This window comes from Miniopterus natalensis, chromosome X, assembly GCF_054644295.1.
Source record: "Miniopterus natalensis isolate mMinNat1 chromosome X, mMinNat1.hap1, whole genome shotgun sequence".
Lineage (NCBI taxonomy): Eukaryota > Metazoa > Chordata > Mammalia > Chiroptera > Miniopteridae > Miniopterus > Miniopterus natalensis.
Window position 1 is genome coordinate 93,673,688 of NC_142103.1, and position 15,650 is coordinate 93,689,337.

The following is a 15,650-nucleotide window of genomic DNA, read 5'->3' on the forward strand; positions in this document are numbered from 1 at the left end:
TATTAATAGCCTACCAGTTCTTTAAATTATTCATGCATGTTAATAAGTAACATCTTAATTTTATTAATTTCATAAACACTTATTTAGTGCTTATTATGTACCAGGAACTAGTCTAAATACTTTAAAAATATTAATTTATGGCCTGGCCAGGTGGCTCAGTTGTTTGGAGCATTGTCCCATGCACCAAAAGGTTGTGGGTTCAATCCCCATTTAGGGCACATACGGGAGGCAACCAATCAATGTTTCTCTCTCACGTTGATATTTCTCTCTCTCTCTCTCTGTCTCCTCCTCCCCCTTCTTCTCTCTCTAAAATCAATAAAAACATATCCTCAGGTGAGGATAAAAATATATTAATTTATGTATAATCCCCACAACAACCCTGAAAAGTACTTTATTACCTTCATTTTTTTAAATCCTCACCCAAGGAGTGAGGATATTTTTTCCATCGACTTTTAGAGAGAGTGGAGAGGGGGAGAGACAGAGAGAGAAATATTGGTATGAGAGAGAAACATCAGTTGGTTGCCTCTTGTATGCACTCCAACCAGGGATTGAACCCACAACCTGAGTATGTGCCCTGACCTGGAATCGAACCCACCACCTTTTGGTGTATGGGACCATGTTCCAACAAACTGTGCCCCACCGGCCAGGGCTATTACCTTCATTTTTTATCTGAGGAAACTAAAGAACTCCTGATCTTTTATTTGGTCATATGTGACTGAGGAGATCTCTTCATTGTCACCTGTTATTTCCCATTGATTCAGAGCAGTAGGCATTATTAGCAATATGTCATTTTTTCTTCTCTTAGACTCATAGTCCAAGAGCAAAGCTCTTAAGAAGAAACGTTCCGTTATGAGTTGTGGTGTTGTCTGCCAAGGCAGTCAGTCCATTTCCTAGCAGTCACAGCCAAGTCATGTTACCAGAATCTGGGCTTCAGCCTCAGTGCGGTCTTATAGCATATCTCCTTTCCCATTTCTTTGTGATTTACCCCCTTCGGCCCAGCTCACCAAGGCCATCTGGTTGTCCTATCAACTACTCCGTGTGTATGCCTAGAATTGAAAACACCATGGTAATAGGCAGAAATAAAGGGAAGCAGATGTCCTGGCTGGTTTGGCTCAGTGGTTAAAGCGTCGACCCTAGGACTGTAGGGTCCCGGATTCGATTCCGGCCAAGGGCACGTGCCTCGGTTGCAGGCTCAATCCCCGGCCCTGGTGGGGCTTGTGTAGGAGGCAACCAGTCGATGTGTCTCTCTCACATTGATGTTTCTCTCTCTCTCCCCCTTCCACTCTCTCTGAAAAGCAATGAAAAAATATCCTTGGGTGGGGATTAAAAATAATAATAATGATAAAGGGAAGTAGAAAATTGTCTCAAATGACCCAGGCAAAAAGATGGAAACTTAAAACCAGGTTAAAGGCAAAGTAAAATGCCAGACAAGAATTAGTACCAACAACACAAGCCCTATAGTAGGATTTAAAATGATCACCACATTTCGCAAAGAACCCAGGAAATGGAAAACTGGCATGTGCCTGGTATTATCTGGGGGAGAGAATTATTGAGTATTCCAATTAGTTCAGTTCTGCATAAGTCACTGTAACGGCAAGCATTGAAGATCAAGGCTGATTAAGACAGTGGTCCCAACCACTGCTGCATATAATAAATTATTCATTATTAGTGCAAACACAGAGATGGTCACAGACCACTATCAAAGGTACAGAGGAAGGAGATTAGTTTAATAGAGATTAGGGAGATGGGAGCAGTCAGGGAAGGGCTTCTGAGATAAGCCTCGAAGAAACAGAGGTAGCCACACCAAAACATGGGGGTAAGGCTGTGCGGCATTCCACACAGAGGGCACAGCTCGATCCAGGCCTGGATGTATGACTCAGTGTTGGGTGCGCTGGGAGCTGGAGGCAGATAGGGAGCATTGAAGATGAGGTTGAGAAAGAGATGTGAAGGCTTTTTAAGTCATGACCTAGCTAAAAGCCATTCATTAATTCCTTCAGTATTCATCAGCTCCTAGCAGTATTTTTAATAAATTATCCGTTGAATGAACACCCACTGGTACCACTGAGGAAAGTAACATAGAAGTCTGAGCAGTGCCCCATTAAGGAGTGTATGTGCTCCTTGTTGAGACAAAATACACCCCTGGCTAATTAAACACAGTTGCTGTAGAAGTAGGCGCCAAGTTATGGTACAGAGAAGAAATATGATGGGACTTTAGAGGAAGAGAGGTGTGGGCTGATGAGCATGGGAGAGGCTCTTCTGTGCAATTAGGACTTAAGCTGGCGGTTATTTGGTGGGATTGGCTCAGTGGAGAGGAGAGGAGATGTGGCATCATGCAAATGAGGTATAAGGCATGTTTAGACATGGCCAATAGGCCTACGTGTTGCCTTTATTTTTATTTATTTTATCACTATCAGCAGTGACTATTTCCCGCATATACTTGCACTACTAGTTTCTTTCATTATCCAAATTTATTCTGTTCTTGAGTTCAAATAATGAGTTCAGATAGCAAAGGATACTTTCCCCCTGAGTCTAATGTATTTGGTTCCTTAGTTACAGAAAGCAGGCCCCAAAGCGTCAGAGAGCGATAGATTTACCCAAATCTACAGGCATACCTCATTTTATTGTGCTTCACTTTATTGCCTTTTTTTTTTTTTTTTTTTTAAACACAAATTGAAGATTTGTGGCAACCCTGCATTGAGCAAGTCTGTTGGTGCCATTTTTCCAAAAGGCTCAGATGATGGTTAGCATTTTTTTTTTTTAGCAAAAAAGTATGTTTTAATTAAGGTATGTACATTGTTCTTTTCATCATAATGCTACTGCACACTTAATAGGCTGCACTACAGTAAAAACATAATTTTTACAGGCAATGGGAAACCAAAAAATTCATGTGACTCGATTTATCATGGTGGTCTGAAACCGAACTTTCAGTATCCCTGAGGTACTCCTGTATTCTGTGTTTCTGTGTTTGATAACAAGTTTGGATGGCAGGGGATCCCTGTATTTGTATTTCTCCCCATGTGAATAGAGTCAGGTGTGTAGCCTTCAGGAATATGAAGGGAATCTGACATTACTATACTGTCAGTAGGTTGTCAGGCCAGAATGCTTGAAAATTGGATACTTGGTATGTGAATAGTAAATCATGTTTATCATAGAAAAAGAATGTGTTGAAAAGAAGCATATTAGCAGAAAGCCAAGAATACATTATTTGAAAAGCATTTAATACTATATATATTAGTTAGATTTAAGATTTTTTTTTATAATGAGAAATTTATGGAACTGTTTCCTCATCTGATTCTATTGTAGACAGCTATGAATATCTTCAAAATGCACCTCCTGGATTTTTTCCAAGACTTGGTGTTATTGGTTTTGCTGGCATCGTTGGACTCCTTTTGGCTAGAGGTAGGTACAATTTTGTGGGTTTTTAAAAAACAGCTCATAAGGGAGAGAGAAGATATATAGTTGGTTCTTTCTTTTCATTCATCAGTTTTCAGAATAATGAGTTGGATCCTGAGTATGGCCTTCTTAATATATAATTTATATGGTTGTTTCCTTCAGGATATTTGATTTTAAGCATACATGGAAAGTGTAAAAAACATAAAATGCAAAATTGTATACTCTTGGTTGAAAAAAGAAATTAGTTATCCTTTATAGGCACATTTACTTGTTCAAATTGCTGTTGTTCTTTGGTACAGAAAGAGAGAATGTTTGTTACCCAAAGTCTGTGAAACCTGAGACACTGATTTAAAATGTTTGACTATTAAGATCAGGCTATTAATCACAGTAAGTAGAACAGTGATTTCATAGACATTTTATTAAATTGTTTGATGTGTTATAGCTTCAGTCCTTGAGGATATAAAAAATTTTAAACACTTAAAAGCTAACAAATGCCAACTTAAATATTAGTATACTTCTGGATTATAAAACATTTATAGGAAATAAAGGATGGTAAAACCCTTCACAATAATGAAATGGATCTCTTATGAACTACTTGAATTTTCACTGATTGTGAAATCCAGACTTTACAAAAATTCCTAAAATAGAAAGTTTATGAACCTTGTAATCAGATCCCCATAAAAGATTAGTGTAGAGACTAGTTTGGTACCCATTCCTCCAGTTTAAAAAATCTCTGCTGTACGTGCCTTAACCATAATGTTAGAATCTGGAGAAGCACTATTAGTGCCACTCCCCAACCTGTGGAATGAACTCTTATTGGAGTTTCTGTGCCCTCCTCCCATCTGTGTAAAAATTAAATTTAGAGTTCATTTTTCCTAATCAGCTTGAGAAATAGTTGAACCAATTCCGCCCCCCCCCCCCCCCCCGTTTCTGTAAAGCTGTCCAGAAAAGCATTCCTGTCTTATTTAGATAGTGTTCAGAATTTATGAAGATCCCAAGGCCAGGGTATTGGAATCTTGGCTACTAATTAACATATCTTCTCCCATAATTACAGTTTTGTGTGTGTGTGTGTGATGAGAGGACTTGAAATCTTTTCTCTTAGTAAATATCCAGGATTCAATATTATTAACTATAGGTACCCTGCTATACATGAGCTCTCTAGTCTTATTTTCTGTTTCTTTATCCATTCATCCATTGTCAGACACTTAGGTTGTTCCCATGTATTGGCCATTGTGAATAGTGCTGCAATGAACTTGGGAGTACAGATAACTCTTCGAGATACTGATTTCATTTCCTTTGGGTATATACCCAAAAGAAGGTTTGCTGGACCATATGATAGGGTTTCTTGAGCATATCTGCTAAGATAGTCTGCCTTAGTTGATGAGGATGGCCATGGCTGTGGTGGTGACAAGAGAGGGGAGTGCATGATCATTCAGAAGAACTGGGCCCGGCCAGGCCTCTCAAGATCTGGCAGGTGGTTGTTGCTTGCTCTTGTGGCCCTCTGGTGACTCCCCCCAGCCCTGGCAGCCAGTGGTTCCCCTCTGGCAATGCTGATAGTTACAGCTCAGACCACTGGCTTCTTGGGAGGTGTGGGCATGGAGATGACGGAGGCAGGAGGTTGCATTTCCTTCCTGAAATTCTGGGGTCCCTGCTCATTGTGTGAACCAGTAGGAGCCGGAGGCCCGAGAGCTGCTGCGTATCGGCTTTCCCTGGAGGAGTGAGAAATGGCAGGCTGGCAGGCTTGCTGCCCTTCACTTGGTCCTCAGCTGTGTGAGCCGCCCAGGTGCTGAAAGCTTCGTGTACAGGTGGGATCCCAGGGGTGTGGCAGGCTTTTCTCTTCGGGAGTAATTATATCCTTTCAATCAAGGCAATAGGACAGGGAGAGAAACATTAATTTATTAAGAGTCTAGATTGATAATATTTGTATTCTTTTCTGCAACCCCCATTCCATCTTTGGGGATTTGCCTGTTTAAAGTTAAAAACCAATAAACAGCACTTACACATTATCCTGTGTAAGCGTTAATAACATACATTGCACTAGCATCTATAGGGTGTCCCAAAAATGTATATATACACTTTGAATAATTATAAAGGCAGTGTTTATTAAAATACATTTCATTTTCAAAACTGAGCTATCAGCTGTTAAAGTGTATATACATTTTTGGGACATGCTGTATATGCATCCCATTATAAAAACCTGTGCCTCTCAGTGGAAACTGTTTCTCACATCAAGTTCATTTCAAGTGTATTTTCCTGTTTTACCTACTACCTGTTTTTTTAACCTCATTCTCAGGTTTCTCCCAGCTCTCCGTCCTGTTCAATTCCCCTTTTCCCGAGGCAGCATATCCTCTCAGTCTGGACTGATACTCAGCACAGCTGTTGTCTTGGGACAGGGCTCCATGCTCTCTTGGGTGTGACCCTCTTTTCTCGTTCCATGTCATCATTTCCTTGGTTTGCTCTGCCATGCTGTTGAACTACATGCTTAAGTCACTTTCAAAAAAGCCTATGTTGGAGGTAAACTTTCCAGGTCCTTGCAGGTCTGAAAATTACTTTTTGCCCTCATACCAAGTAATAGTTCTGTTGGGCCTAGAGTTTGTTTTCCGTCACAACTTTGAAGGCCACTTCTTCTAGCATCAGGAATTGCAGATGTGAGTCAGCAACCAGCATGGAAGCTTGCTCCTTTGGAAGTGATTCATTTTTTTTCCTGGAAGCTTTGAAGATCTCTTAATCTGCAGTGCTCTGAATTTCCATGGTGCTGTGATTACATATAGTTTCATTCCTGGTTGAGCATTTTGGTGGCTTGCAGTCTTCAGCTGGAGGAAGAGATCTATCTTGTATTTCTTTGGAAATTTACTCTCATCTTTTTCCTTCCTGAACTCATATGAATTAGCAATTGAGCTGTTTAAACTGACCCTATATGTCTCATATTTTCTTGATTATTTTATTTTATTCTTTTTAATTTTTTTTACTTGGTCATTTCCAAGACCTCATTTTTGTTCTCTGATTGTTCCTTTTTCTTAGAACTCTTTTTTTAAATGTAGTAGCTTCTTGAATTTATTTGATGATACTTAATTACATAATTATAGGTTTAGTTTTGTTTTTAACTTTTGTTTCCTATAGGGTCATTTTTTTCCTTCTTGCTTATCTTGATCTTCTCTCTCTCTCTTTTTTTAAAATCTTTACCTGAGGATATTTTTTATGTTGCTTTTCAGAGAGAGAGGGGGAGAGAGGGGGGCAGGGGAAGAGAAAGAGAGAGAGAAACATCGATGTTACAGAGACACATCAATTGGTTGCCTCCCGCATGTGCCCCATCTGGGGCCGGGGGTCAAGCCTGCAACCAAGGTACATGCCCTTAGCCGGAATCAAACCTGGGAACCATCAGTCTGAGGGCTGATGCTCTAACCACTGAGCAAAACTGGCTAGGGCTCGATCTTCTCTTTTATATTTATAGGCTTTCCTCAAATGACTAGTGATCCTTGGTTGTACAGTCATGTTTAAGAACAAAGCAATTGAAATGACAATAGGAACTTTTGGAGCATAGATGGGGCTTGCTGGCAGGCAGGTTCTACGTCTGGGTGAGCTGAATGGAAACTGACCTTAATATGGGAGGTGCCTACCCTCAGTGCCCGAGTCAGGAAGGCTCTACTCTCAGGCATTTACATGCAGTACACACACACCAGTGATCTTAGTTCTCAACAGAAATCCATGGCGCTTCTTTAGAGATACTCCATCCAGTTTTTAAATTTTTGCCTGGAGAGCCGCCTGGCCACAGGCAGTTTTGCCCTGGACTGGCGTGGGGGAAGGAGAAAGTCAGCTGGCCCATGCACGGAACTTGCATTTATACCCCTGTCTTGATCGCTGGTTGCCCTCTGCACCCTTCCTAGTACCTGCCATCTCTGGGCTGCTGGGACATCCTGTTCCCTCCTCCACTGCAGCCCCTCCCTCCTCAGGACTTAAAGGCTGTGTGTCCTCTTGCTTCCATCCACTCGCCATTTTCTGAAAATTGGTTGATACTTACCTGTCAGTGCCCCCCACACATTTTCACTTTGCTGTGGGCTTGTCTGTATCTTATTCTTACACTGTTATTATCATGGAGTATTAGAAAGAAGAAGAGAGGAATACTTGTGTTCAGTAGGTAAATAGGAAGCCAGTTTACTATAAAAGAACATAAACCTTAGAAGCCAAAATAATGTGTTTTTTCTTTGCAAAACATTCTTTTTTCCTGCTTCCTTGAAAATGGTGGCTCTCTTAAACATTGCGCTGATGAAAGAAGCCAGTCGCAAAGAACATATATTATATGATTCCATTTATATGAAATGTCTGAGTAGGTAAATCATTAGAGAGAGAAAGTAGATGAGTGGTTCCCTAGGGCTGGGGGCAAGAGGAATTGGGGGTGACTGCTGATGGATGTGGGGTTTCTTTTGGGGTTGATGAAAATTTTCTCAAATTGCTTGTGGTGATGGTTGCACACCTCTATGAATATCCTAACGCCACTGAATTATACACTTTAAAACACTTTGAACAGGTGAATTGTATGAATTCTATCTCACTGAAGGTATGAAAATGTAGTGGTCCTTTTTGATATGTTTGATATTGTTGGGCACACTCTGTCAGTCTAGGACCGAAGAAGTTTTACTCAGTGTTAGGCAAATTGTGATGGTAAAGATGGAATCATTTAACAGTGTCCACAACCTTTTATTAATAGGTTCAAAAATAAAGAAGCTGGTGTACCCACCTGGTTTCATGGGATTAGCTGCCTCTCTTTATTATCCACAACAAGCCATCGTATTTGTCCAGGTAAGTTAGACCCAGTAAGTTGTGTCCTTATCAAGCTTAGGTATGTATGGGTTTCTTGCTTAATTTTATTTTATAGCTTTTATAACACCAGACTAAAATTTGTTTGCACATATAAATGAATACAGCAGATTTAAATGTCTTTCTCCACTATGAACTTTAGTTCTGCATTCAGCGTTATATCAGTCATATGGGCCTTCAGAGAATGCACACTAATTTGAATATTAATAAAAGAAAACTTAAGATACTTTTTTTTGCCTATTGACATGGAAGTCCAGAGACTCAAATTCCAAAGTTGATAGTTACGGTCCATTCTCAGTTTGGGTGTATCTGGTCACAACCTGCCCTCCTTGGAGTTGCAGGCCCAGGCCTGTGCTTGGCCCTCCATGTCTTCTCCCTGGTCCTGGAGCTGGCCTCGCTTTCCTTGCTGGGGTACTTCAGGGAGTGCAGGCCCCTCTGCTGGGAGCACCCTTCTCGGGGCTCTCATTTGGCTGCTCCTTTCTCACCCTTCAGGCCTTAGCTTGATGGCATCCTGGCAAGTAGAACACAATGGCAGGCAACATGGTTAAAGCTGATGTCTTAGTCAGCTTGAGCTGCCTTAACGAAATATCACGGACCGTGGGGCTTAAATGACAGAAATTTATTTCCTCACAGTTTTGGAGGGTGGAAGTCCAAGATCAAGGTGTCAGCAAGATTGGTTTCTCTTGAGGCCTCTCTCCTTGGCTTGCAGATGACCACCTTCTCACTGTGTCTTCACATGGCCTTTTCACTGTACATGTGCATCTCTGGTGTCTCGTCCCCACCATACAGTGACACCAGTCATATTGGATTAGAGCCCCACCCTTCTAACTTCATTTGATTTTAAAAGACCCTATCTCTAAATAAAGTTACTCTGTGGGTTAGGGTTTCAACATATGAATTTTGGGGGGAAGTAATTCAGTCCATAACCACTGAACCAGCAGGTCTCAAAGTATGGTCCTTGGACCAGCAACATCAGGATCACCTGGGAACTTGTTAGAAATGCAAATTCTCATGGAACCTGCAGGAACCAACCATGTGGACAAATGAAAAATGCCTTTTGTCTACAAATTGCAGTGATCCTACATAAACATGGAAGTCTCTGTCTGGCTTAGGACAGCTGACTAATTCTGATCGTTCCCCTCCATACAACCTTTAAAACCGGCACTCCAGGTACTGCTTTCCTTGCCACTTCGTTTAATATCTCTGCTGATTGAGTGCACTGGATTATTAATATACAACCAGGTGAGGTTGCTTCTGCATCCATCTTTTTTTTTTTTTTTTTTTTTTAATATATCTTTATTGATTTCAGAGAGAGGGAAGAAGAGGGAGAGAGAGAGATAGAAACATCAATGATGAGAGAGTCATTGATCGAGCCCACAACCCGGGCACGTGCCCTGACCGGGAATCGAACCCCGATCGCTTGGATCCCAGGCCGATGCTCAACCGCTGAGCCACGCCCGGCCGGGCTTTTTTTTTTTTTTTTAACCTGACCAGGAATCGAACCATGATCTCCTGGATCATAGGTTGATACCCAACCGCTGAGCCACGCCAGCTGGGACTGAATCCATGTTAACTGATTTTTGAAAATAGGAGTCCACTGTGCTGACTGCTGCTGACAGTCAGGGTACAGTTAACGTGCTGGAGTTGATATGAAGGGTTTACTCAAGTTAAATTGTACTTGATACTGCTGAAATACAGAAGACAGAAACTGTCCTGTCATGTCTCTTCCCAAAGTCATCATGGGTTTTGGATTTGTTTTAAGTATTTTTTCTTTTACTCTTTTCGTCCTGCATGGCCTTTGGGACATGGAAATATCCAGGGAACACAGTGTAGCTCTGCAGACTTTGCTGCTGTTGGTGGTGTAGTCTTCACATTTTTGTGATAAACACATTCTTTTGTGTTTTCTTTTAATAAAGATTTTTTAAAAATATATTTTTATAGATTTCAGAAGAGGAAAGGAGGAGAGAGAGATAGAAACATCAATGATGAGAGTCATTGATTGGCTGCCTCCTGCACAACCCCTACCGGGGATCGAGCCCTCAACCCGGGCATGTTCTCTGACCAGGAATCCAGCTGTGACCTCCTGGTTCATAGGTCAATGCTCAACCACTGAGCCATGCTGGCCGGGCAGAAACACATTCTTTTGGATAAAAATAAGTAACAAATTTTTTTAAGTTAAAAAAAGAAATGCAAATTCTCAGGCCCCAACCCAGACCTCCTGACTGAACTTAGTGGGACTCTAGGCATAGAATCCCATGGAAAACTGGCAAGAGCAAAGCAGGCTCTAGGTTTTGAGTTCCTGGACAGCTGATAAAGAAAGGGACCAGTTGCCAGAACTTCCATATCACACAAAGACTTGTGGAGGAGGAGGAGCAGTGCTGTCACCACAATTGGGCTCTGAGGGCTCTGAGCCAGGCTGACATGACACTGAGCTCCCTGGAGTCCTCGTGGCAGGGTTGAGTCTAGATTCCTGGATCATGCTACAGTTGTAGATGGGACCCTAGTGGCTCTAGCTATGGGAAATTGATGGCTTTGGTGGCAAATTCCAGTAAGATCCCTCTAGCATGGTCTTGATGTTGTTTGTAGCAGCCCTGGAAGCAGACACTGTTTTGCCTGTTTCAGCCCCAGCTCAGGAACAGGATCATTCTGCCTGCTCTAGATCATAAAAATAATCTAACATCATGTCAGCCTCCTATAGTTTAAACAGTAAATGGTTAGGGTGGGCCTGGCAGCTGATTGAGAAGCACAGGTGGCTGCCCCTTGGAGTAGGTCTTTTAAAAATCTTCTATGCCATAGCATATGTTGAAAAAGATCTTTTGTGTTCACAACCAAGATAGTAGGATGCAAATCTGAGTTGCATTCTAATTTATTTTTTAAAGTCAGTGGGAAGGAGTTTTGTCATTTATTTTGTACCTAGGGTAAGCCAGAACAAAACAATTAACTTTATTTTCACTAGGTATAAAACATTAATGATCTCTTTGGGATGGTGAAAGTGTTCTAGAAATGGATAGTAATGATGGTTGCATAACATTGTGAATGTATTATTTAATGCCATTGAATTGTACACCTAAAATGGTTAAAATGGTAGATTTTATGTTACGTGTATTTTGCCACAGTAAAACAAAACAAGCATCAGTGATTGAAAAGGATTTTCTGATATTATTTTAGTATCATTTGGTTCCTGTTTCACAGTTTAAATTCTTGTGGTTTTTTAATGAATACTCTCACTTTGGACAAGCCCCTTAATCACACACATTTTGTTTTCTGTTCAGTAGTGTTTGGATAAAAGTACCGTAGAAAACCTTTAAAATGATAGTGAATGTTATTTTCCTCTCAGAAATTTATAACACCAAAAACAATTTTGTATATGTGGTGAATGCTCAAAATGGCTCCCTATGGGTCCAAGAATCTTACCTTATTTTAAGAACAGTTGGAGCAACTGAAAGAATATGACTTGTAAGAAACCAACAGGTTACAACAAGCGCTGGCTTTACTAACGCCATGACCTTAGACAAGTCACTTGGCCTCTGAATATTTCCTTATCATCTTTGCTTACTTACCTACCACACACGGTTGTTATATAGAATGGAGATAATTCATGTGAATGTGTTTTGTAAACTAATATGTTATATATGGATAAATTATTATAAAAATTAGGAATAAAAGAATAACTTCAGAAATTTGCGTTACTGTCATGTGGAAGAGTAATCAGCATTCTTTGTCATAAATAGGACCAATGAATGCAAATTACTGGAAGCATGGTTTTTAAAGAAAGCTCAATACTTTGAAAAATGTTTCCAACCACTAAAGCTAGCTAGCCAGAGGTGGACAGGTTCCTTTTAAGGTACCTGACCCCCAAATATTCTTTGACCCTGGCGCCTATATCTTAGGATGTTGTAGAAAGGATTTGGGGTCAGGAGGCAAAATCCCTGTAGCAATTCGAAGACTTTATGTTTTGGGGACCTGGGAAGACTGGGAGCGTCTTCATTGGGTTCACCATTTTTTTATCTAAACCCTAAAATGAATGATTGGTTTTCAGCTTGGCGAATGTGACTTGGTTGGCTGTTATGTGCTAGGTGTGGTAGGTACAAGTCACCTTTCTGCATCTGCGTTTCAGGAATTTCCCATACCAGCAGTTATCTCCTACATTTTTTTCCTTGAAATTGTGAAAGTTTGGAATATACACCTGATTCATGGCAGATTATTTTAAATGATAACTACATACGACCAAACTATGTTTCTTATTCTGTTTTTACTGTTTTTTATTTGCCCATGTTGCACAGTTTTAATGTGTATGTCTCCAGACTTCTATAGCCATCATATGTTTAAATACAGTTCTGTTGGGAAAAGGATAGTGGAGAATTCTGTTCCTTACCAGTCACATATGGACCAGCAGTGAATCTTTTGTATTTTGTTTCAAGGTCAGTGGGGAGAAACTGTATGACTGGGGTTTACGAGGATACATAGTCGTAGAAGATTTGTGGAAGGAGAACTTCCAGAAGGTGAGAAAGAGCTTTTTCATTGTCTTCCTTTTGCTTTAAATGTGTAGTTTCCTAGGGTTTTGTAAAATTCTTGATAACCCTGTCGCTCAAGCTGGCCTTTTCTGTTGATTTGTCACGCCTCTTGCTCAGATTCTCTGACGACCGATGACCGTAGTGGAGGAGCCAGAGAACTTCTGTGCTCTTGCTTCTTAACAGCAGGGCTGAAGAGGTGGTAACCATAAAATGCCTTCCGCAGCAGTCCTAGACCATAATTGCCCCTGTATTGTATTTATAATTTGCTCAAAGTGTAGCATATTATCTGAAAGTTTTATCAAAACTGGATACAAAGGGAACATACCTTGCTCCCCGACAAAGGACAAATAACCAAGACTCCTTGCTCTTTCACTCATTCAGCTTCAGGCCAAGTTCTCTGTGCTGGCTGATGGACAGGTGACAGGGAGGAAGTTGCGAAACTGTAAGGAGGTGTCACCTTTTATCTCTCCTCGCAGCCACATCGATGATTGGATGTTGCCCATGTTTACTGGAATTTTCTCTCTCCCTGATCTGGAGGACTGAGTACAGAACAGGCATCATGTCTCCTCCCAGCGCTCAGAGGCACAGCTAGCTAAGGAAGAGTTAGAACGCTTATATTAACATACCTTCTACATTGTAAACCGAAGGAAGTTTATTTTGACTCCTATCTCAAATCACAACACTCTTTTAAAAATATAAATAACTGTCTCAAAGGTAAAATCCAGAACTTGGAAATCTGGAAGTAATTTATAGAATAAATTAAAAGCCCTCCTCATTGAATACATAAATAATCTTCCAGTGAAATCTTTTTTTATCTTTGTTTTCTTTATTGTTGACACTATTACAGATGTCCCACCTCTGCCCAGCCCCCACACCCCTCCCTCTGGCCATCACCGCTTCCAGTGAAATCTTGACTAATTTTTGTACTGGTTTCTAAAGGAATTAGTCTCTACTGAGCCTATGTAAACTAGCTCTTGAGTAGGAAGTTCTGTATTAATATCAAGTGCCCTTTGGTAATCCCTTTTAAAGAGTGAACGTTCATTGTGTTACTTTCATTTCAATGACATTTTCTTTGGAAGCTTCCTTTCCTGTTTAAAAAATTCCTTAAGTCCACACTGATTTTTGTGTGTGTGTGTGTGTGTGTGTGTGTGTGTGTGTGTGTGTGTGAATCCTTACCCGAGGATATTTTTTCCATTATTTTTAGAGAGAGTGGAAGGAAGGGAGGGAGGAGTGGGGGAGAGAGAAACATCGATGTGAGAGAGACACATCAATTGGTTGCCTCCCTCACTTACCCTGACTGGGGCCAGGATTCAAACATGCAACCAGGTATGTGCCCTTGACCACGAATCGAACCTGAAACCCTTTGGTCCACCAGCCAACTCTCTCACCACTGAGCCACACTGGCCAGGACAAGTCCACACTGATTTTTACATGGGAAAGAAAATAAAAGAATGTCAGGGAAGCTCTACACAGCCCTAGAAAGAAGTATGGAAAGTGAAACCCAGCCTCAGTTCTGAGTGTTCACTGTGTTGTCAGGCAGACACATGCACTCCAAAGCCAAGTAGGTTGCCCCTGGAGCCTCTTGCTTGGAAATAGTTTTTTCTGCTCTGATTCAGCCCAGTGCACAAGCAACAAGACTGTGGTTGGAATGCAAGTCAAACAGGCCAGCATTTTTTTGATAATTTGAAAATGTCAGATTTTAAAGCTACTCAAATTTATATGCTTGCGTTTGGGGAGTGAGATGGTTAAGGGGAGTGAGACAGTCAAGATGTCTAATTAGCTTGTGGTTGCTCTACACTTCTTTCTCTCGCCTCCTAAGCCCTTGCCCTCTTCAGAGTCATGAAGAACTTACATTCTGCCATTTGTTTACTTTCAAAGCATAATTTTCTTGACAGCTGTCTGTTCTCAGTAGGTAATAAAGTCAGTGCTGAGCACATAAACATTTAGCACAAGTTTTAAATGAAAAATAGAAGGCTCTATTAATTCCAGATTTGATATACTTAGAATTCAGGAATTATTTTATAGTGAAATGCCATTGTTTTTTATCGATTCCCCTACCTTCCTTTTGTTTGATTTTGTCAGTTTCAGTGTTTTGTTTTTTTGTTTTTTGTTTTGTTTTATTAATGAGAACAAAGATTTAAGCTACCCTGGAACAGGAATCTTTTAGGGCCCAGGAACTGTCTTTCTCTCTCTCTCTCTCACCTGAGGATATTTTTTCCATTGCTTTTCAGAGAGAGTGGAAGGGGAGGGAGAGACAGAGAGACAGAGAGACAGACAGAGAGACAGAGAGACATCGATGTGAGACAGACACATCAATTGGTTGCCTCCCACACGCGCCCCGACTGAGGCTGGAGATCGAGCCTGCAGCTGAGGTGAGTGCCCTTGGCCAGAAACGAACCCAGGACTGTTCAGTCCAAGGGCCTACACTCTAACCACTGAGCTAAACTGGCGAGGGTGGAAACTCTCTCTGATGGAAATTGGGGAACACTTTATGAAGGAAAGTTTTATTTGTTTCTAAGCTTGTTTGGAAGTTGGTTTTAAAGTCAGGATTCCATTACCAATCTCTATTATGAATTATGTAATTCATAATTGTTTGTACTATAATGATGTAACAGATGTACATGATATTGATCACAAATAGTCAAAGAAATTTTTGGACACTCTGTGTAAAACAAGGCCCTGAAATTTTAAGTGGTATTAATGATGGCTCAGTTCTCAATTTTATTATTTCCCATAGAGCTGTATTACTCTCAAAGACCCTAAATAAGTCTGTGGCATTTTTCTGTTCTGCCATATCCCTTTTCCATTTTAGGAATTCTAAATGTTTGCACTGAGTTCTGTAACAGTGAAGTTTGGATGAGGTTATCTTCCGTGTCAGTCATTGTCATTGGTCGGTTAAGAGAAATTTGTGTGCTTCAGCTAAAGTGA

The 15,650-nt window shown here is 40.8% G+C and overlaps 1 protein-coding gene and 1 non-coding gene across 2 annotated transcripts in view; both read left to right on the plus strand.

Moving 5' to 3' along the window:
• Positions 1-15,650, plus strand: part of APOO (apolipoprotein O) — a 56,118-nt gene that overhangs the window by 24,173 nt on the left and 16,295 nt on the right. The window contains exons 5-7 of the mRNA XM_016215401.2: positions 3,304-3,399; positions 8,099-8,190; positions 12,630-12,710. Of these exons, the coding sequence (XP_016070887.1) occupies positions 3,304-3,399; positions 8,099-8,190; positions 12,630-12,710 (269 nt within the window). The remainder of the gene's footprint in view (positions 1-3,303; positions 3,400-8,098; positions 8,191-12,629; positions 12,711-15,650) is intronic.
• Positions 9,219-9,358, plus strand: LOC148090629 (small Cajal body-specific RNA 3). The gene has a single exon (XR_015713779.1).